General features: G+C 41.7%; 1 protein-coding gene across 1 annotated transcript in view; it reads left to right on the forward strand.

Moving 5' to 3' along the window:
- BMP6 (bone morphogenetic protein 6) overlaps positions 1-22972 on the forward strand; it is a 173928-nt gene that overhangs the window by 125656 nt on the left and 25300 nt on the right. Inside the window, exon 2 of the mRNA XM_030552371.1 lies at positions 3481-3673. Within this exon, the coding sequence (XP_030408231.1) occupies positions 3481-3673 (193 nt within the window). The remainder of the gene's footprint in view (positions 1-3480; positions 3674-22972) is intronic.

A 22972-nucleotide genomic window follows, 5' to 3' on the forward strand; every position in this document is an offset into this window, starting at 1 on the left:
TGTGCTTGTCAGATCATAAAAACTGAGATGGGAACTCAGGGCTTGTATTGCACTTGAAATTACTTTGTACTCTTTTAAAAATTGACTAAATTTCATGTTGACTATATCCCTTTTAAGTGCATACTTTGGACTAGAGGTGGGGAGGAGGTACTTCAATAACACACCACTTCTCCAGTTTGAAATCTGGAGACACTTTAATGGGAAAAAACCGATCCCCTTCATATTTGGTGTGTTCCTACCACGTGTCAGGTGGGGCAGCACTTTCCTTTTGCTCCTTACTGATGCTGAGTCAGATCTTGAGGCAAGGCTTCCTGTCTGTGACTGGCAAGAGACATGGAATGTTTCCTTCATTTGTTTCTTGTCTGTGTCTCTCTTTTTCTGATTTAAGCCTTACTGTCTCCTCTTTGTTCTCCTGTTCTCTCTCGTTTCCCCTAGCACCCTTTCCTGGGGCTCTTCCTTGTCCTGTTAGTTTTCTCCCCATTCTTTATTCATATTTCCGTACCATTCTTTTCTCCATCTACTTTTGCTCGTCCAATCTCATCTTTTGCAACAAATCATGGAAAAAGGGACCTTTCTATGTAGTTTCCCCCCCCCCATGCTGCTTTATTTAGCACAATGTTGATTCAGTCCCATATTACGTGGCAAGTGTAGTAGACAGAGTGGGTAGCATAGTGCAGATCTGTTGCACTGGCAGAATCTGGGAACATGTAGAGATATGGAAGCTACATGCTAAATGAGACATGCAGGTCTAATAAGTTCCCAGGCAAGAATTATTGTTTCATTCTTCCCCTCCCATCCCTCCAATAGCTGATTCAGAGCACTCCATCACCAATCACTATATACGTCTGCCAGGGCCGGCTCTACTGTTTTTGCCGCCCCAAGCAGCACGCTGATTTGCTGCCATGGACAGCAGGGGCAGTCCGTGTGCCATTAGAGCGGCACGAGCGTTTCCACAGAGGCGGCAATTTGGCGGCAGCTTCTGTCTTCAGCCGGAAGACAGAAGCTGTGCTGTGCGGACAGATGAACATTGAAGCTGCCACCGAATTGCCACCACTGGGGAAACATGTGTTGCCGTAACGGCACACAGACTGACCTCACCCTCCACTGCGGCAATTCGGCGCACTGCTTGGGGGCAAAAACACACAGACTGCTGCCCCCTGCAGATTGCCACCCCAAACACCTGTTTGGGATGCTGGTGCCTGGAGCCGGCCCTGACATCTACATATCTTGTAGCAGATGTTCATATCTTGGTCTCTGTCTCTTTAATCTTAACCCCCTCCTTTTTCTTGCTTGGACTCTTCTATGCTTATGAAATATGCTAACATAGTGCTTATAAAAATATGCTCCATTACACTTTCTTCAGGGGATGAAAATAGATGCAATGTTCTTAGAAATAACCAGATATTTCAGCCCCTTCTACAGAGTACATACAAATAAATAAAGGCCTACTACTACTGGTGTGTATCAATCTCTTATATCATTCCACCTTGAAAGCTGATTTTAGATGGGATGCTTTAGTGGCAACATGGACCATCAGTAAGATACAGTGATTGCAATCTCAAATAAAAAATCCTATCTATAGTGTAATGAAACCTTTGGTTAAAAGCAACACCTGCCAGTAAAGAAGACCGGAAGGATACAGTCATTGAAAAATGTATTCTGAAGCATTAGAAGGGAATGATACCACTACTTGTACAATCAGTGAAGGAAAACAATGGGCAACCCAGCCCTCTTTCTGGAAGCTCTTAGACTAGTGGTTTTCAACCTGTGACCCGTGGACCCCTGGGTGATCCACACACTGTCTTAAGATTTCCAAAGGGATCCACACCTTCATTTGAAAATTGTCAGGGGTCTTCAAATGTAAAAAGGTTGAAAACCATTGTTTTAGACTCAATAGCCGGTACTCTCATTTGTGTAAATTCTAAACTGATCAAGCTAATATTTAATGATGTAGAGGTGCCAAAATTAATAGTCCTTTATCTGTGACCACAATTTGCAAATTCACCTATTTATACCGTAACTTTTATAAAGCATCCGTAGTGCATAGTACTACAAAGTGTGCTGTGCACAGTTAGTTGTAGGTTAAAAGATTTCCAGGGAAGCTTCAAAGAGAAGGAAATGACTAAGTGTCTTGAAGGGAACCGCAGTAGAGTTCCAGCTAGATGAGACACCACAAATGAAAGAACAGCTTCCAACTGCAGATTAGTAATAGGGAGAGGACAGAGAGGAAGCCAGGGGTGGAGGGTAAATAGGCAGAAATGAAAGGTTGAAGAGTGTCTATCCATGAAGTGTGTGTATTGAGAACAGTGATGTGGCTTTTCTTTTCTTAGTGAGCTTGAGGATAAGTCACTAGACTGGGACACAGGAGATGTGGGCTCAGTTCCCTACTCTGTCACAGATTTCCTGTGTCCTTCAACAAGTCACTTAATCTTCTCTGCCTCAGCTTCCCAACTATAAAATGGGCGTCTCTCCTTACCCTGTAGGATAATGTGAGGATAATTTCATGAACATTTTGAGGCACTCAAATGTTGTTGTAAAAGCCATATAAGTTCTTACCTAGATAGGAAGTAATCTGAAGATGATGGAAGATGGTGTGGTGGGAATGGTATGGTCTTCTTGAGCAAGAGCAAGTTGACATGTTAAAGGGAAAAAGCATCAGGCTGATTTAAAAGGAAAATCTTCCCCTCACCACTGATCCATAGTTACATGTTCACATTGATAACATAATGTTGATTTATTTATTACTGACACAATTCCTATTTCAGCTCCATTGGTGAGAGCACCTTTATTGGATTTTTAAAAAATCTTTGTAGTTTATAAACATTTTAAAACAAATTATTATAACATTAAAATCCAGGGAACAAAAACAAAATGACAATGGATTAAGTTAAAACCCAAACAAGGCACAATGAAGGTATACAAGGGAAGAGAAATTAAAGGAAAGCCTCTGGGGAAGAAAATGCAAATCCTAAAATGCAAACGTCTTTGAATAAAGGCAGTTGGCCTGATTTGGGTCTCACTTTCTGTACATGTCTTGTTTCTATTTACGAGTGTCAGTGCGGCAGGAGGAACCAGAGACACCTAACCAAAACTGAGGCCACTGGCTTGCAGTTCTCATGCTAAAGCAAGCTTCCACAAAGGGAAGAGGAACTGGGTGTTTTTGGTTAACTTCAACCCTGAACATAATGTCATACAAATATTATTTTATTTTGATTGGAAGCCTAAAGCATAAACCTGGGAATCAGGAGGTCTGGGTTGTGTTTCTGGGTCAGCCACTGACTTACTGTCAGTTTTATCTGTCCCTCTCTATGCTTCAATAACCCCATCTTCAGAATGGAGAAAATAAATAATTTCCTCTCTCACAGGGTAACATGGGGCTTAATGAATGATGTAAAGAGCTGTGAGATGACAATGTATGAGAAAACTCTTGTTATTAATTTCAATTTGTCACAATCTGTTTTTTGTTTTTTAATGTTTTAGTTGAATATGACAAGGAGTTCACACCTCACCAACGACACCACAAAGAGTTCAAGTTTAACTTGTCTCAGATCCCAGAGGGGGAGGCTGTTACTGCTGCAGAATTCCGAATCTACAAGGACTGTGTCATGGGGAGTTTTAAAAATCAAACCTTTCTTATCAACATCTATCAAGTCCTGCAAGAACATCAGAACAGGTACATAAAGGACAGTCACTCTTTTTCACTAACCACAGAAACTGTGAAGCCTAGGGTGAAGGGCTCCTTTTTTAAAGAGATGGGAATATTCGAAAGGTGCAGAAATCACTTAGTAGAATATTTTTTGCCCAGGTTAATAGGGGTTGTTACTGTTCAGGTTTCATTTATTGGGAAGTAGACTTCATAAAATATAAAATGGATATGGACTGAATAAACTCTACAGCAGGAGTAGGCAACCTCTGGCACAGGTGCCGAAGGCGGCACACCATCTGATTTTCAGTGTCACTCATACTTCCTGGGTCCTGGCCACCAGTCCGGGAGGCTCTGCATTTTAATTTAATTTTAAATGAAGCTTCTTAAACATTTTAAAAGCCTTATTTACTTTACATACAACAATAGTTTAGTTATATATTATAGACTTATAGAAAGAGACCTTCTAAAAATGTTAAAATGTATTACCGGCACGCAAAACCTTAAATTAGAGTGAATAAATGAAGACTCGGCACACCACTGCTTAAAGGTTGCTGACCCCTGATCTACAATAACTTAGTCTAGAATATCATTCGGGGAGTATAATTTTGTTGACTTAAAGTAAGACAAGAGTCTAGGAGGAAGCCATGTAATTTTAGACTAAAGGTTCTATATTGCTAATATTATTAATGCACACTAAAATGGGTATGTTCCATTTCAAATAGATGCTAAAAGGATGTAATAGAGCCTGTTCTGGAAATCTAGAGTGAAACTGCTACAGAAACATTGCTAAGCAATGTATTCCTCATTCTCCTCCAAGCTGCACTTTTGTAAATCAGAAGTATAGTAACTTGATTGACTTTAGGGGAGTGACACCAAGGAAAATGAGAAGGAGAAGACAGCCCTAGAATTACAGGAGCTGAACTTTATATTTTGATAGGTAAAAAAAAAAAGTGCTTTACTTTTACAGGAAGATCAAATTCAATGCACTGGAAAACTATGTAGGTTATGATTTCCAGGAAATCCCTCTGTTAAAGGTTAATTGATAATCTAATCACTGAATCATAGAAATGTAGGACTGGAAGGGACCTCAGTAGGTCATCTAGTCCAGCCCCCTGCACAGAGGAAGGTCTAAGAATTAGCTAGACCAGTGATACTCAGACATCCGTGGTTCGGGAGCCAAATTAGCCATCAACATTATCCAAAAGAGTCACAGCAGTGTGTATTCATTGTTTCATTTACTGTCTAATCGAGCATCTATCTATTGAATCTAAATTCTCACAACAAAATTACTGACCAAGTATTATTATTTTATCAACTACAGTTGGTTAATAACATATTGACCAGTTAGGATGCTTTTACTAACTTGGATTGGTTAATAAGTAAATCACATTAAAGAGCCATTTGTGTCTCCTGAGCCTCAGTCTAAGTATCACTGACCTAGACCATCCCTAACAGGTATTTGTGTAACTTGTTCTTAAACGCCTCCCCCACACCCTCGCCCTCCAGTGACGGCAATACCACAACCTCCCTAGGTAATTTGTTCTAGTGTGTAACTACCTGTACAGCTAGGAAGCTTTTTCTAACATCTATCCTAAATCTCCTCTGCTGCAATTTAAACCCATTGCTTCTTGTCCTGTCCTCAGTGTTTAAGGAGAACAATTTATCACCCTACTTTTTATAACAACTTTTTATTTACTTGAAGACTGTTATGTCCCCCAGTTATGTCAGTCTTCTCTTCTCCAAACTAAACAAACCCAATTTTTTCCATCTTTCCTTGTAGGTCATGTTTTCTAGACCTTTAATCATTTTTTTGTTGCTGTCCTCTGGACTTTCCAATTTGCCCACATTTTTCCAAAAATGTAGTGCCCAGAACTGGACACAATACTCCAGTTGATGTCTTATCAATGCTGAGTGGAAAAATTATTTCTCGTATCTTGCTTACAACGCTTCAGCTAATATATCCCAGAATGATGTTCACTTGTTTTTGCAGTACTATTACATTGTTGACTCATATTTAGTTTGTGATCCACTGTAACCCCCAGATCCTTTTCAGCAGTACTCCTTTCTAGGCAGTCATTTCCCATTTTGTATTTGTGCAGTTGATTATTCCTGCCTATTTGTAGTACTTTGCATTTGTCCTTATTGAATTTCATCCTATTTATTTCAGACCATATTTCCGGGTTGTCAAGATCATCTTGAATTCTAATCGTGTTGTCCAAAGTACATGCAACCTCTCCCTACTTGATATCATCCACAAACTTTATAAGTGTACTCTCTATGCCATTATCCAAATCATTTATGAAGATATTTAATAGAACTAGACCCAGGACAGATCCCTGTGGGACCCCAGTCAATGTGCCTATCCAGCTCGATTGTGAACCATGATAACTACTGAGTACGGTTTTCCAAACAGTTGGTTTCTGTAGGCTATATTACTTCAGTTTGTTTATGAGAAGCTCATGAGAGTAAGGCTTTTGATACCGTCTAAAATTGAGATATATCACATCGCCTGCTTCTTCCCCTACCCACAAGGTTTGCTCCCTTGTCAGAAGAGAATATTAGGTTGGTTTGACATGATTTGTTCTTGACAATCCATGTTTACTGTTGTTTATCACCTTATTTTCTTCTAGATGCTTACAAATTGATTATTTTCTCCATTATATTACTGGCATCGAAGTTAAGCTGACAAGCTGGGTTGTCCTTATTACCTTTTTTATAGATAGGTGCTATATTTGCCCTTTTTCCAGTCCTCGGGTAACTTTCCTGTCCTCCACGAATTCTCAGAGATAATCACTAATGGCTCAGAGATCTCTTCAACCAGTTCCTTAAGTATTCTACATTGTATTTCATCAGATCCTGCCAACTTGAAGACATTTAACTTGTCTACGTAATTCTTAACTTGTTCTTTACCTATTTTACCCTCAGATCCTATCCCATTTATACTGATGTTCACTATGTTAATAATCCAATCACAGTTTTCACTAAATAAGTTAACAGTAACTAAAAAGGCATTTAATACTTTGGCCATTGCTGCATTTTCTATTATTGTCTTTTCCTCCTCCATTGACTAATGGGCCTACCTTGTTCTTGGTCTTCTCCTTGCTTCTAGTGTATTTTAAAAATGTTTTCTTGTTATCCTGTGTGTCCTTAGCTAGTTTAATCTCATTTTTTGCGTTTGACTTTCTAATTTTGTCCCTACATGCTTGGGGGGAGGGAGTTGTATTCATCCTTCATAATTTGTCCTAGTTTCCATACTTCCTATCTTTCCTATACATTAGGATAGTTTGCTTTTGTGCCCATTATAATGTTTCTTTTTTTAAAAAAAACCTGCCAACTCTCCTGAACTCTTTTTTCCCTTAGATTTACTTCCCATGAAATATTACCTACCAATTCTCTTGAGTTTGCTAAAATCTGCCTTCTTGAAGTTCATTGTCTTTATTCTGCTGTTTCCCTACTACCATTCTGTAGAATCATGAACGTATCATTTCACGATCGTTTTCATCCAAGCTGCCTTCCACCTTCAAATTCTCAACTAGTTCCTCCCTGTTTGTCAGAATCAAATCTAGAACAGCCTCTCCCCTAGTTGCTTTCTTCACCTTCTTCAATAAAAAGTTCTCTCCAATACATTCCATGGACTTCCTGGATAATCTGTGCCTTGTATTATTTTCCCAAAAGATGTGTGAGTAGTTGAAGTCTCCCATCACTATCAAGTCCTATGTTTTGGATGATTTTTTAAATTGTTTAAACAAACAGACTCGTCCACCTCTTCTTCCTGCTTACATGATCTATAGTGGAACTCCTACCATAATATCACCTTTGTTTTTAACCCTTTTATTCTTGCCCAGAGACTTTCAATAGGTCTGCCTCCCTCTTCTATCTCAACCACAATGCAAGTGTATACATCTCTGATATATAAGACAACACCTCCTCATTTTTTCCCCTTCCTGAACAAGCTGTACCATTGTATACCAATATTTCAGCCGACTTATCCCACCAAGTTTCTGTGATACCAGTTTGCTGTAATTGTGATTATTCATTAATATTTCTTATTGTTCTTGTTTATTCCCGATACTTCTTACATTAGTATACAGACATCTATGAGCATTAGATTTCCTGTCTGTATTTCCTCTTGTCTCTCCTTTGTTCCTGCTGTGATTGTCAATGTTGGCCCCAGATTCTGACCCTTCACCTAGGTCTCCATGGTTTGGACTTACCCGTGGGCTTTTGTCTCCTGCTATATAAGTTTATTCTTATTATTTGAGGCCTCAAATATGTCGTGTGTGTATATATATAGTGATGGACTCAGGCCAGAAGGATATAAGAGGGTAGTGGAAGGCAGGTATATTAGCCTCAGAATGAGCGGGTCCCTGTTCCCTGAATGCCAAACAAGGGCTACTCCAGGCCAGTCAAGACACCTGAGGCCAATTTAACCCGTTAAGGTTGTTAGGCTAATGCTGACACTTGACCTCAATTAACTGACAAAGGGTCAGTTAAGGCTGTTAAGCTAATGGAGACAGCTGGAACCAATTAAGGTCCCACTTTTACTGCTTTAAAAGTTCTCCTTGCCAGTTCTCTTGAGAGGAGCCCAGGTGAAAGGAGCTGGAGGAGAGGAAGCATTACTGAGCCCTGAGGTAAGGGTGAAGCTTGGGAAAAGGGAACATGGGGAAGTGGCCCAGGGAATCAAAGCAGCGTCAGTGGAGGAGGGAAGCCGCTAACAGCTGCTGTCATTAGGGTCCCTGGGCTGGAACCCAGAGTAGAGGGCAGACTCAGGTTCCCCCCTTCCTCCTTGCATGATCCTCAGAGATCCCTTGAGAGGGGAAACAGACTTTGGTCCAGGTAGGAGACCAAACGGTGCCTATGGAGCTCTAAGGAGCAGCAGAGACTGTGGGTATTCCACCTTTCCATCTACCATACCGGCCTGTGTTAAAAATAGATCAATAAGCTGTAATCTTTGCCGCCATGCTGGGAAAAGGAGGTCATACTGAGGGCCTTAGTGAGCTTCTGAGGCCACTGAAACTGCCAGGAAGCGTGGGACCCACCAACATAGACCTGGAGCTTTGTCTATATATATAGTTCCTATGTTGAACAATACTATTGAGTAGGAGCCTGATACAATGCCCTTTGAAATCAATAGTAGTCTTTCCACTAACTTCATTGGGCTTTGTATCAGGCCATAGGCTCTCCTAGCTATACTAGGCTTTGACTATTGTATAACAGGAATCTAATAGACAAATGGACATTCGAAATATAATGATATAGACAATCTACTGCCTACGAGAAAGCCCTGGACTTTGCTGCCTGTTGATACTTAGCAGAATTTGCAACCAGTACAGTGACAGCTGGTAGGCCGCTGGTGTCAAATAAGATGTGGGGGGCAAAGATAGGGAAGATAGAACTTGTGGCACAAAAATTATAAGAAATATGAAACAATTTGCTATATTTAAGGGATAACATTCATGGCAGTGAAGCATCAAGACAAAAATGAGATTAATGGTCAGTTAAATGTCAAAGTAAATTTGAGCCACATAAGCAATTTATTGGCTAATGATGCTATTCCTATAATAAAAGGAAAGAGAAGATGCAGCAAACTACAGCATTAAAAGGAAATATTTTCTTTTCCTTGTGATGGTTTGCAAGGTGGTGGTGTTTTGTGATGTTTCTTTCTCAGACTTTCCATTGATGTCTTTTTTTGGGGTCATAGATTCATAGACTCTAGGACTGGAAGGGACCTCGAGAGGTCATCGAGTCCAGTCCCCTGCCCTTATGGCAGGACCAAATACTGTCTAGACCATCCCTGATAGACATTTATCTAACCTACTCTTAAATATCTCCAGAGATGGAGATTCCACAACCTCCCTAGGCAATTTATTCCAGTGTTTAACTACCCTGATAGTTAGGAACTTTTTCCTAATGTCCAGCCTAAATCACCCTTGCTGCAGTTTAAGCCCATTGCTTCTTGTTCTATCATTAGAGGCTAAGGTGAACAAGTTTTCTCCCTCCTCCTGATGACACCCTTTTAGATAACTGAAAACTGCTATCATGTCTCCTCTCAGTCTTCTCTTTTCCAAACTAAATAAACCCAATTCTTTCAGCCTTCCTTCATAGGTCATGTTCTCAAGACCTTTAATCATTCTTGCTGCTCTTCTCTGGACCCTCTCCAATTTCTCCACATCTTTCTTGAAATGCGGTGCCCAGAACTGGACACAATACTCCAGTTGAGGCCTAACCAGCGCAGAGTAGAGCAGAAGAATGACTTCTTGTCTTGTTTACAACACACCCATTAATGCATCCCAGAATCACGTTTGCTTTTTTTGCAACAGTATCACACTGTTGACTCATATTTATCTTGTGGTCCACTATGACCCCGAGATCTCTTTCCGCCATACTCCTTCCTAGACAGTCTCTTCCCATTCTGTATGTGTGAAACTGATTGTTCCTTCCTAAGTGGAGCACTTTGCATTTGTCTTTATTGAACTTCATCCCGTTTACCTCAGACCATTTCACCAATTTGTCCAGATGATTTTGAATTTTGACCCTGTCCTCCAAAGCAGTTGCAATCCCTCCCGGTTTGGTATTGTCTGCAAACTTAATAAGTGTACTTTCTATGCCAACATCTAAGTCGTTGATGAAGATATTGAACAGAGCCGGTCCCAAAACAGACCCCTGTGAAACCCCACTTGTTATACCTTTCCAGCAGGATTGGGAGCCATTAATAACTACTCTCTGAGTACGGTTATCCAGCCAGTTATGCACCCACCTTATAGTAGCCCCATCTAAATTGTATTTGCCTAGTTTTTTGATAAGGATATCATGCGAGACCGTATCAAATGCCTTACTGAAGTCTAGGTATACCACATCCAGCACTTCTCCCTTATCCACAAGACTCGTTATCCTATCAAAGAAAGCTATCAGATTGGTTTGACACGATTTGTTCTTTACAAATCCATGCTGGCTATTCCCTATCACCGTACCACCTTCCAAGTGTTTGCGGATGATTTCTTTAATTACTTGTTCCATTATCTTCCCTGGCACAGAAGTTAAACTAACTGGTCTGTAGTTTCCTGGGTTGTTTTTATTTCCCTTTTTATAGATGGGCACTATATTTGCACTTTTCCAGTCTTCTGGAATCTCTCCCGTCTCCCATGACTTTCCAAAGATAATAGCTAGAGGCTCAGATACCTCCTCTATTAACTCCTTGAGTATTCTAGGATGCATTTCATCAGGCCCTGGTGACTTGCAGGCATCTAACTTTTCTAAGTGATTTTTAACTTGCTCTTTTTTTATTTTATCTTCTAAACCTACTTCCTTCCCATAAGCATTCACTATGTTAGACATTCCTTCAGACTTCTCAGTGAAGACCGAAACAAAGAAGTCATTAAGCATCTCTGCCATTTCCAAGTTTCCTGTTACTGTTTCTCCCTCCTCACTTAGCAGTGGGCCTACCTTGTCCTTGGTCTTCCTCTTGCTTCTAATCTATTGATAAAAAGTCTTCTTGTTTCCCTTTATTCCCATGCTTTAGGTGAATAAATGTTGGGAAGACCGAGCAACCATTCACTAATTGAAGCTGAGAGGAGTGGCATTTGTAGAAAAGGAGTGAAATAATTGGATGCATAATGTCAGTGAAGATTTTGATATGTTTGAAGGGAATAATGTTGGGTTTCCTAAGTTGTGGTCTGCTGGAATCTCATGTTTGCTAGCTAGAAGTATATATGAGCTGATATGGAAGGGGTAGGGGGAGCAATGGTAGAAATTACATAGACACGTAGACTGTTCTGTTCATTGTGACCACACAGGCTTAAAGACCAAAATGCAGGACGTTTCCACAAATACATGTTTCCATCACTGGAGCTGAAGGAGAATCTCTGTTAACTAATGTAGTTTTAGGCCTTCAGTATAGCTTCTGTGCACCAGTCATTAGAGCAAGACATAGTAATGCATATTTCAGCAGGTCTGACATTCCTTCCACTAGGGGGCATTGATAACTTTTGTTTGTATGTAATATTATAGTAGAGTGAATTGAGTAAAGTATTATAACTTACAAACTAGTGAAGAGAAATGGGACTCTGATATGGCCCATAGCAATTAATATTCCCATTTCTTAGAGGTTGGTGAAGTCTTTGTTTCAAAGTAGTTGTTAGTAGTTTTGTATATGATGATATTGACATGCCATATCTATATTTCAAATAATATTTTAATAAACACAATGCCTGAACATAGGTTGCACTGTTGAGTTGGGAGATAAATGTACCTTTTTATTGGGAATTTAGTACTCATGCAAGATTGACAGTCCTGGCTACTGCAGCCCTCTGTTTAGTCACAGGAATGGTACCCTGCAGCCAGCAGCACTTCAACATGGAATTGGAGTGATCAAGAAAGTAATTCAAGTCTCTCCATTCAGTGGTGTTTTCCTGTTGATACTGCTGACAAGGGTGCCTGTAGTGAGGTGTATGCTAGAATCTGAACTGAGAAGCCTAAAGAAGTTTCATCTAGGCCAAACAGGGAGCAATTTTCAGTCACTATTAACATGGGCTACATTTGAACTGGTGACCCAGATCTCCATAACTCTTTACTAATCCTTACTCATCTGTTTCCTTAAGGAATTTATTTATATATGTGTGTGTATTTTATGTATATGTGTGTACGTGTGTGTGTATGTATATAAAAAATGTGTATATATTTATGTTGCGGGGGGGAGGGCAGAGAATGAGTTTTAGCTAGAGAAGCATGCACTTTGGATGCATGCCCAGGACTTGTCTACACAGATTGGGCTTCTAGTGACAAGGGAAAAATTAGGCCCATATATTCTGTGTCATTAGAGAGCACACTTTATTTCTTCTACTCTTAGCTTAAGTAGTTGTGGATTTTTCATTTTTAAAAAAATAGATACTGTTTTGCAAAAAACACAAGCTTCTGGCCACTCTGCAAGTGTAGGTTCTATTTACATTTTTGATGCTATAGGGTGTGGTTGCCAGACCCAAATGTGTAACCAAGTGAGTGTAATGTGTACACTTGTCCCTTGCCTCTCTTAAAGGCAAACACTAGCTACTTGTTTACAGGTGCTCGCCAACATCTGTACCTAGGAAAGTCCACATATAAACACATCCCATCTTCTTGTCTTGAAGTCTCTTTGGATGCCGTACGTGAAGTTTGAAACACACTTGCTTTGAGTAACTTTGTATCCTTTGATCATCAGTCCACTTATTTTCTTTTCCTTGTGATGAAAATACTTATGCGGAAGTTGTGCCTAAAGTTTTGCTTTAGTGATTCATTTGGAATATATTGTTTTCTTTGTCTATTGGGAACAGTGTTTTATGGCTGAAAAGCAAAAAAGCAATAGTTTTTTTTAAAGGGAGCCAGCAAAACGTATGTAAGGCCTGCATTGAGTTCCAGCAGCTGACTTATAAGCCAAAAAAGAACAGCTGCCTTTTACTTAAAAGGTTATGTTGTCACACTTCCTTTAGACTAATGGCTTGAATAAGGACCTGATATTTCCTGACATTTGATGACATTGTACTAAATGAAGAAGAGTCTGTAGACATCCTGAATTCTAGCCATGGATCTTTAACTCAGCTAAATTGAAGAGAAGTATGGGGAAATTCTAGCTGGATTTGGGGTGAACAAAAATGATTTTTAGTGCTTGTGTGCGAGGTGGTGGATTGACAAAACTGCAGTTATCTATCCATCTAAAACAGATACAGCACAAGAAGCTGCAGCAGCACCTTTCTCACACTGCTCTGCTGCCAGATATTATTCGTCAACCCTGATCAAGAGGATTCACTTTCAGAGCTGAGATAAGATGTCCGTTCAGTCATTGATCTTTCCTCTTGAGATTGCCAACAAGGGTGTCAGTTTAACAGTGGCTTGTATAATGCAGACACAAATCTGCTAGGAAAAGGAACAATTCATTTCTATAGGCTGATGAGACACCTTTGAGTGATGATAACTCTTGGTGATTACTGATCTGGGCTGGATTTGAGCGAGTCACTGAAATGTGAAAAGCTCTGTGTTTCTTTGAGTAAGAAAAGTCGTGAATGTACCGGGAGGGGATATGAAGGCTCAGTTAACAAATGAAACAGATGAGAAGATTGAGTGTCTGAAGAAAGAGAAAAGGGGAAACTGCAGGGAAGAGACCTGGGAGGGGGACAAAAATAAGTGAATCGCCCCAAAAAGGTGCCCATGAAGTTGTCAGGGAAAAGAATGAGCCACTGGATGCAACCTTAATGCCCCTACACACACACTCTTGTCATAGTATAATTCTCAATTCTGAACTTTAGCGTCCAAAATATGGGTACTAGCATGAATTTCCCTAAGCTTAATTACCAGCTTAGATCCTGTAGTGCTGCCACCAATCAGGACTTAGAGTAGAGTGCCTGATAAACTCTACTCTAGTCCGGTCTCCCCAAAAACCTTCCCTGGGGACCCTCAAGACCCAAATTCCTTGAGTCTCACAACAAAGGGGAATAAACCATTTTCCTTCCCCCTCCTCCCTTCCTCCCAGCTCCTTTCCGCCCTGGGTACACTAGGAGATCACCATGATTCAAACTCCTTGAATCACCACACAGAGAGGAATGATACCTCCCCCCCACCTTTTCCCTTCACCCAGAGGCAATACAGATTCAAACTCCGTGAATCTAAAACAAAGAGGAAATTCACCTTTCCCTTCTCCCCACCAATTCCCTGGTGAGTACAGACTCAGTTCCCTTGAGCCTCAACAAGGGGAAAAAATCAGACAAGTCTTAAAGCAAAACTTTTAATAAAAAGAAAGAAAAAAGGTAAAAGTTATCTCTGTAATTTAGATGGTAAAAGTTACAGGGTCTGTCAGCTTACAGAAATTGGAGAAACAGCCTCCTCCAGCAGAAATACAATTTAAAATACTTTCAGCCAAATACACATTTGCAAATAAAGAAAAAACAAATAAAAAGACTATACCGCCTTTCTACCTTTGTACTTACAAAATTGGAATAGAAGATTAGAGAGCCTATAGGTACGTGTAGTCACTCTCAGAGCCCAGAGAGAACAAAGCAAAACCCAAAAAACACAAACAAAGGCTTCCCTCCACCGAGATTTGAAAGTATCTTGTCTCCTGATTGGTCCCCTGGTCAGATGTTTGGTTCCCTGTTTGTTAACCCTTTACAGGTAAAAGAGACATTAACCCTTAACTATTTGTTTATGACAACTCTGGAGACAGGAACAAGTCTTTTAGGAAAGATACCTGGTAAGGAGCAAGGTTCGCTCAGGACTCAGGGTACGGGAGGAGGTGTCCATCAGTTCAGAAGCATGTAATAAAAACTCTTATTCAGCTCTTCTTAAGAAGGAAAAAAAAACAACTGCCGACTGACTTCATAGAGGTTTTGCTTATTAGGACCTTATGACAGTGCTAATAACCCTTCCTGAGTGGAGTTAGATGACATAAGGGTTTAAAAAAAAATACCCTACTCTTGAGCCCTGTCTGTACTATGGCTTCTGTTGCTTACTATAGATGGAACTGTATTGGTATTGAATAATGGGTCTTATTTTCGCCATTGTAGACGAGGCTTATGACAAGCTTACAGATGTTACAATGTACAGACTTGCACTGAAATTCTCGTAGATGAATGCTCTATAATTCTGTATTTGGGCATGTACTGAGAAAGCAACAAAACGGAAGTGAATGGTCATATCAGTTCTTCTTAAAATAGCATAAAATCATTGTGGAGTGATTTCACATTGCCTTTATTTAAAGCAATCAAAAAGTAAAAAAGATACTCATGGCACCTGGAGACATTGCAATAGGCATACAGGGCGGTGTGATCTAATCACATTCTCTTTTTAAAGAAAATATTTTTATACAGAGTCAATAGTGTCAGCAATGTTTTGGTTCCCCTTCCAGTCCTTTGTAAGGTTAAAACAGTGCTTAGTTGTTGAATTTCTGATTAAAATCAAATCATTGTTATGGATTACCTTTTTTCATTACAAAACCCACTGAAGATGTCAGCAGAACATTGAGAAAAGATTAATTAAACTTAAGGTTGGCCAGAAATTTGACCTACCTTAAGCATCCCCTTTGAATGGTTAATATAGATTTTGTGATTGTGTAGAAAACAGTCTTGTAAAACAGATTTGAAGTAACTTTGGACTTATTTTGAATGTAGCAGTCTAAATTTTGAAACAAATTGTAGGCTAGTCTGAGGTTAGGAGGTGGAAATGAAACATTTTATAAAACAATACATCCATCAGCTTCTGCTTCCTTTCAGCTTTTAAGTTTTCAAAGACAGAGGTTATGTCTATGCTGCAATCATAGTATGTGACTGCAGCTCATGTAGACACACCTGAGCTAGCTAGAATCTAGATTCTAGCTAGCTCAGATACCAGTAGCATTGAAGCGTCATCAGCATGTGCTTCTGTGCTGTCCATACAAGCCTGCCCAGAATACTCAGGACTTTGGTGGTTAACCTTCTCTGAAGTCTGTGGTGCCATGGCTTCAAAGCTCTGTCACCCAAGCTAGCTAGATTAAAGCTAGCTCAGGTAGGTCTACTCAAGCTACAATTACACCCCGTGATTGGAGCGTAGACATGTCCCAAGAGGTTATTCTCTGTCCCTGGGTTCTTTCAGCACTAGTGTTCATTTTTTAAATACACAAAATAAGAGAGATTGTCAAAAGCACCAAAAGAATGTAGGTGACACAAGTCTCACTGACTTTCAAGTGTTCGTGACCAGCTTCATTATAAATGGGAGAGACATTCTACTTCATAGAACACGGCAGACTGTAGTAATGCAGCCTTTTATGATGCTGAGGCAGAACAGAGAGGAATTCAACCCTATTTACATTTGTGTTCCAAATATATATAGAATGCTGAGTTTGTAGAAACAGAAGAGGGAATTTGAGTTTCAACTCTGTTTGGAAGTGGGTTACTCATTTAAGGGAGACCTGAAAAGTGAAGGGAAGAAACAGATTTATTTCTGGAAACAGACCGTTATGTATATTTTTTGCTCAGAAATGTTCTTGCTTTCTCTCGGCGAAGTGTTGGGTCAGGAGTGGGAAGGCTGAGAGGATTTATGGTTAATCAACTATGTCAGCCCTTGGTTGGGATGATGATTATTTTTTCAAATGTAAATATCCTGTTAGTACAGACCTCAGAATCCTCCTACACTGTCCAAACAACTAATCTATTTTTTTTTTAAAAAATGAAACAATGGCTTGAGCTGAAGATCAAAGGAAGGATATGGTGCCTTAATGGTCAACATTTATTAAACAATTTCATTTGTATCAAGAATGAAATATGGTAGCTTGATGTGCGTAGAAAGATTTCTCCCACATGATAAAATTGGGGTGGGGTATGTCCTTCACTTCTCCCATTTATATAGTGTGTTCTCCTGCAACAGAACATCATTCTGTTAAGGGTTAAAACTGTCATTATTTTTAGCTGGCAGTTAGTGTAGTAAAGTCTTTCTGTTTGCAACAGGATATTTATACAAATATTGTCTGAGTTTCTAATCTAAAGGGAAAATTGATTTGCAGGCAGTGTTTATAGTTTAGAAAATAACTGTCCCCAACTGGATTGGAATTGGTTTGTTCAAAACAAATGGCAAAGTTAACATCAATCTGTCTCAAGCTAAGGTCAGATTTGTATATAGTGTGCATATATTTACTCCTGGGTGGGAGGGTGTGAATGTGTGTTTAAAGTGGTTTAAAAGTCAAAATGTTCTGGGGCGAATTTAGCAGATAAATGTTCAGTCCTGTAGCCAATTACCTTTTCCTCCAGAATATAAAGGAAACTTCTTTAGCTCCCCCATCCCCTTTTTTTAAGGACAAAGAAAAGCCCTATTGGTGCAAAATCAACTGAATTCTGAGATGAGACATTGTCTACTTAGAGTATATTGGTCTTTTGATTAAAGCACTGGACTGGGAGTCAGGAGAAACACACTCTACTAATGTGAGCTTGGGCAATATTTTTTCAGTTTAACCATTTGTAAAATGGAAATAATACTATAATACTTACCAGTCAGGGTTATGAGGGTTAAGGACCTGGTCCTACAAAGAGTTCCATGTGGAGAGACCTTGCACCCACACGGAGCCCATTGACTTTCTTTTAGTTTCTCACAGGCACAGGAGTTCCCTTACATGGAGCTCTTTGCAGGATCTAGTTCCAATTTCCTAGCTTTGTGAGGTGCTTTGTGATCTGTTGAATAAAGGTGCTTTACAAATGCAAAGTTGTTAATATTTCATGTTATAACTTTGCATGCATCGTTTTCTACACACAATTTATGCAGTAAGTCCTGCATGTCAGCAAACTCTTCAAGATTTTTATCTAGGCAACACTAAAAATAACATACTGAAATGATTTGATTTACAGTTGTGCTAGGCTGTACCTTCAAAATCTTGACTCTGCAAGACTACATTTTATGGTGGATACAATTTTTCATTCTGTTTGTGTTTGGTTGTTCAGAAGAAAAGATATTGATGATTCAGCAGTATCACATGCAGAATAATTTTTCTGGAGATCTGAAGTAGTGCAAACTGTAGACTGAGTGTGATATACAAAAAAGTATTAAGAAAGGATATAAAATTTTTACAAATAATGCAGTAAAACCCCCTCACATTTCTGTGCAAAAATCTCCTTTGAGGTTGACGTTATGCAGTCTAGACTATTATGTCAACTTGTCTTTGAAGAAAAGTAAACAAAAATGTTCAGCTGAAGAAAGTTTTAGGGACTTATAGTAACTAATGCCTCAGTAAATATCTGTCAATGCGTAACAATCCCTTAAACACCTGGGTGCGTGTGAGCTTTGAAGCTGAGCCAAAAATATTGTTCCTCATCCGTAATTAAAATAAGAGGCCTTTAACTTAGTCGTTTGAAGGTGAGAGCTCTATTTATTCTCACTGCTTTCTTGGGAAAACTTCTGCCTAGTTGGGGTGGGGGATGGGGACGCGGAGGGAGAAAGGACTGTTGGGAAAACAGAAAACCTTTTTCCAGTATATACTTCGTAAAATTCAGCTTTTCATAGCACTGGTGTTTTTCCTGTGGCAAAATTCCATGTTATAATATGTACTCAGGACAGAGAGAAATTATTTTAATCTGGCAATTTCACTAACTATAATAACAGAGATTAGCCACTTGACTAAAATGTACGCTAATTAGTGTTTAGTTAAATAATTAAAATGAATTAATACCCACAGACATTTTGTTGAAAGGTTTATTGAGATTTTAGCTAACGAAATATTTAATTACAGGGGAAAACACCATAATTACACCTCTACCCCTGTCAGGGGGTGGAGAGTGTGGATAGAGGTTGGAGCAGTCAGGGGACAGGGAGCAGGGGGTCTGGGTAAGAAGTGGGGTCCTGGGGGTCATTAGGGGCAGGGGTCTCTGGAGGGAGTGGTCAGGGAACCAAGGAACGGGGGGGCCAAAGCAAGTTCAATATGATGCGGTCTCACCTATAATGCAGTGAGATTTTTTGTCTCCTGAGGACCACATTAGATCGGGGTAGAGGTGTAGATGCAAACTATACCTCCCATAAATGCCCTGACTACATGGCCAGGATTCTGGTGTTAAGAATAGTAGCTATAGTTGATATTTATAGCTGGATATTTATAAATGGATTCTCTTCCAGAGTACTGGAGTTAGGGCAGAATTTATGATTCACAAACAAATTATACTTCTCCCTTAGACTGTGTGATTCTTTCAGCCACTTGCAATTGTTGTCTTGACCTTTGTTTGCAGGGCCTACCTGATCCAAAGCTGGAGGCTGTGGAAACACTCCCATTTATTTCAGTGGGTTTTGAGTCAGACCCATAATGTGAGGGTCTGACAGCAGAATGAGCTTCTAGCTGAGTGAGGAATTCCTGACTCTCATGTCTCCAGTTGGCTTGCAGTGTAGTCTTGGGAAAAATCACTTCACCTCACTGCCTCAGTTCCCCCCCATTTATTTACTTCCCCATAATAATACAAACCTATCACTTATACAGTGTTTTACGTGTTTAATGAGCTGCACAAACATTACTGAATTAACTGCTTGCGGGAGTTTAAGTATGATTAAAATCTTGATTCGGTTCTCAGATATCACAGTGATGATGACCACAGTGTAAATGCAGAAAAAGAGAACTATTTATGGATATAAAATACTAGGGACAATTTGACTAAGTGTTAAGAAATGGTTCATTATGGTGCTGGAATTTCACTTCTATCTACTGAATTCAAAAGTCCTCTTTTTCTACATATGCAGGAGACTAGATAGTATCCTTGAAATGAAGAGAAGTTTGTGCGTGGATCAGTGATAGCATCTGATTCTGTCTGTCTTGAGTCTGTGCTGTAGACATTCTTTCCTATCCGGTCATAGGTAGCTTGCTCAGACCACTTCTTGCCCATTTCTGACTTTCCACTAACAGTCTTTCTCTTTCGCTCCCCTCCAGTCTTCTCTACCTGGTCCATGTTCCCTATCCATTCCTACCTTTCTGCTGTTCCTGTATGCAAAAAGTACGATACAGTTTTTAATATATGGTCACAAACTATTTTTTCCACAGGACCTCTATCTCATTCCTGGCACAGGATGGACGGTGCTCACTGAACGGCTAGCTGTTGAATATTTTGTTTTATCCTCATTGTCCAAGGCCTTACTCATGGCACACTATTTGAACCCTGCTCTGAAGAACTAATTAATATTTCTCATGGGCTTTTTTTTATAGCGCTCCTCATGATAGAATCTGAGTGTTTCACAAACCTTAATCAATCTTCACTACCCCAATTTTACAAATGATGAACGGAGGCACCAACAGATTAAAGCAGGGGTCAGCACGTGTGCCAAAGATGGCACGCAAGCTGATTTTTAATGGCACGCAGCTGCCTGCCGGGGTCCCGCTCAGCCCGCTGCTGAACCCCAGCAGCGGGCTGAGCTGGACCACGGCCGGCAGCAGTGTGCCATTAAAAATGCTACCCGACCCAGCTCACTCTTCTCCGCCCCCCACCTACCACTCTCTCTGGCGGGGGCAGAAGCAAGCTTGGTCCTGCCGGCTGCTGCTGTACAGCAGGCTCTGCCAACACCCAAGCTTCTCCCTCCCCCGCCTCTTCCCCCAGCGTGCTGTGTTGAGCCCTACCTCCTCTCCCCTCCTGCTGCCAATGGCCCTTGCGAGGGAGGGGAGAAGAGCAGCCCCAGCGCCCTTGCTGCTCATACCAGTAAGGAGGCAGGGAAGAGAGGCAGGAGTGGGGCCTTGGGGAAGGAGGGTAGGAGCGGGGCATATCCCTCCAGCCCCGTGCTGTGAGCCGCTCAGGGCAGGGGGCTGGGAGCACCCACCTGATCCCAGCCCACCCCCCCAGCCCTCTGCCCTGACCCCTGCAGCCCCCTTGCACCCCAGCTCCCTGCATCCCACTCCCGACCCCATCCCTGACTCCTGCACCCTCCACACATACCCAGCCCCCCAACACCCCATGCCCTGACTCCTTCACTCCCCACACCCTCTGCCCTGACTCCTGCACTCCCCACACATACCCAGCCCCCCCACACCTCCTGCCCTGACTCTTGTAGCCCCCACGTCCCTACCCTGAGCACCAAATGGGAGCTTCTGCACCATTCCCCACACACATTCCCACCTGCACCCCTTGCACCAAATGGGAGCTGCCCAGGTAATCGCTTCACACCCAAACCTCCTGCCCCAATCCTGAGCCCCCTCCCTCATTCTATCTCCTGGCTAGACCCTGCACCCCAACCCCTAGCCTGCTCCTTCACCCCCAGCCCTGTGCTCAGTGCACCCCCATCCTCAGCTCAATGCAGAGAGAGACAGAGGAAGAGAATGGGCCAGAACCAGGGAGAAGGTAGGTACCCACTGTATGTGGGCAGGGCCGGGACCCCAGGCTGGCAGTAGGCTGAGTGGGGCCGACGGCCGGGACCTCAACTGGCAAAGGGCCAGCAGCCAGAACCCCAGACTGGCAGTGGGCTGAGCGGGGCTGGCAGCTGGGACCCTGGCTGGCAGGAGCCAGCGGATGGAACCCCAGACCGTCAGATGGCTGAGCAGCTCGGCCCGCTGCTGGTCTGGGGTGCTGACCCCACTCAGCCCGCCACCGGTCTGGGGTTCTGGCTGCTGGCCCCGCTCAGTCCACCGCCAGTCTGGGGTTCTGACTGCCGGCCCCTTGCCAGCTGGGGTCCCAGCCACCGGCCCCGCTCAGCCCGCTGCCAACCTGAGTTTCTGGCCGCAGGCCCTGCTCAGCCCGCTGCTGGCCTAGGTGAACTGAACCCCAGGCCAGGAGTGGGCTGAGCAGGCCAGCGGCGTAAGATCAGCATTTTAATTTAATTTTAAATGAAGCTTCTTAAACATTTTGAAAACTTTGTTTACTTCACCTACAACAGTAGTTTAGTTATATTATATATAGACTTAGAGAGAGAAACCTAAAAAAGAGTTAAAATGTATTACTGGCACGCGAAACCTTATTTTAAAATGAATAAATGAAGACTCGGCACACCACTTCTGAAAGGTTGGTGACCCCTGGATTAAAGTAAAACATGTCCACTAATTTTGGGTGCCCAATTTGAGATGGTTAAGGGCCTAACTTTTCTGAGTAGTTAGCATTTTGCAGCACTTCATATATTCAGAACTGGGCTCAATTGACTTCTATTGCAGCTGTGAGTGTTCAGTGCTTCCACAAATCTGGCCTCAGGTATTTCAAGTTGGGCACTCAGGAAATGAGGAAAAGGTATTTAGTGGCCACCTGTGAAAAATTTGGCTTCAGTGACTATTCTGTGGCAGAGGCAGGGGTAGCTCCAGGCACCAGCACGCAAAGCGCGTGCCTGGGGCGGCAAGCCACAGGGAGTGCTCTGCCAGTCGCCACGAGGGCGGCAGGCAGGTTGCCTTCGGCGACATGCCTGCGGAGAGTCTGCTGGTCCCGCAGCTTCAGCGGACCTCCCGCAGGCGTGCCGCCAAATCCACGGGACCGGGGACCTCCCGCAGGCAAGCCGCCGAAGGCAGCCTGCCTGCCATGCTTGGGGCGGCAAAATACCTAGAGCCGCCACTGGGCAGAGGCAGGGATAGAATCCTGTTCCTCAGGGCAGCTTTCAGCTGCCTTAACTATCAGACCTTCCTTTCTCTTCCTGTCATCCCCTGCCTCATTCACTACACACCTTCCAACTTCTTCTGTAAGTGAAGCAAGGAGCTTATGGGCAGCGGCCTCGTTTGCTGCACAACCCTGATTAATTTCTGAGCAATCATGCATACACAGATGGGGACAAAATTAAGGCTGCACAGGCAACCTTATTTTTGGCATTTATTTAGTTTCAAGTGCTTGATTGTACGATCTGAGCATTGGTGACATTTTTCAGTTTGTTTTTGCAAAAATGTAGAAAATTACTCATGGAGAACCA

This window comes from Gopherus evgoodei, chromosome 2 (genome assembly GCF_007399415.2).
Source record: "Gopherus evgoodei ecotype Sinaloan lineage chromosome 2, rGopEvg1_v1.p, whole genome shotgun sequence".
Taxonomy (NCBI): Eukaryota; Metazoa; Chordata; order Testudines; family Testudinidae; genus Gopherus; species Gopherus evgoodei.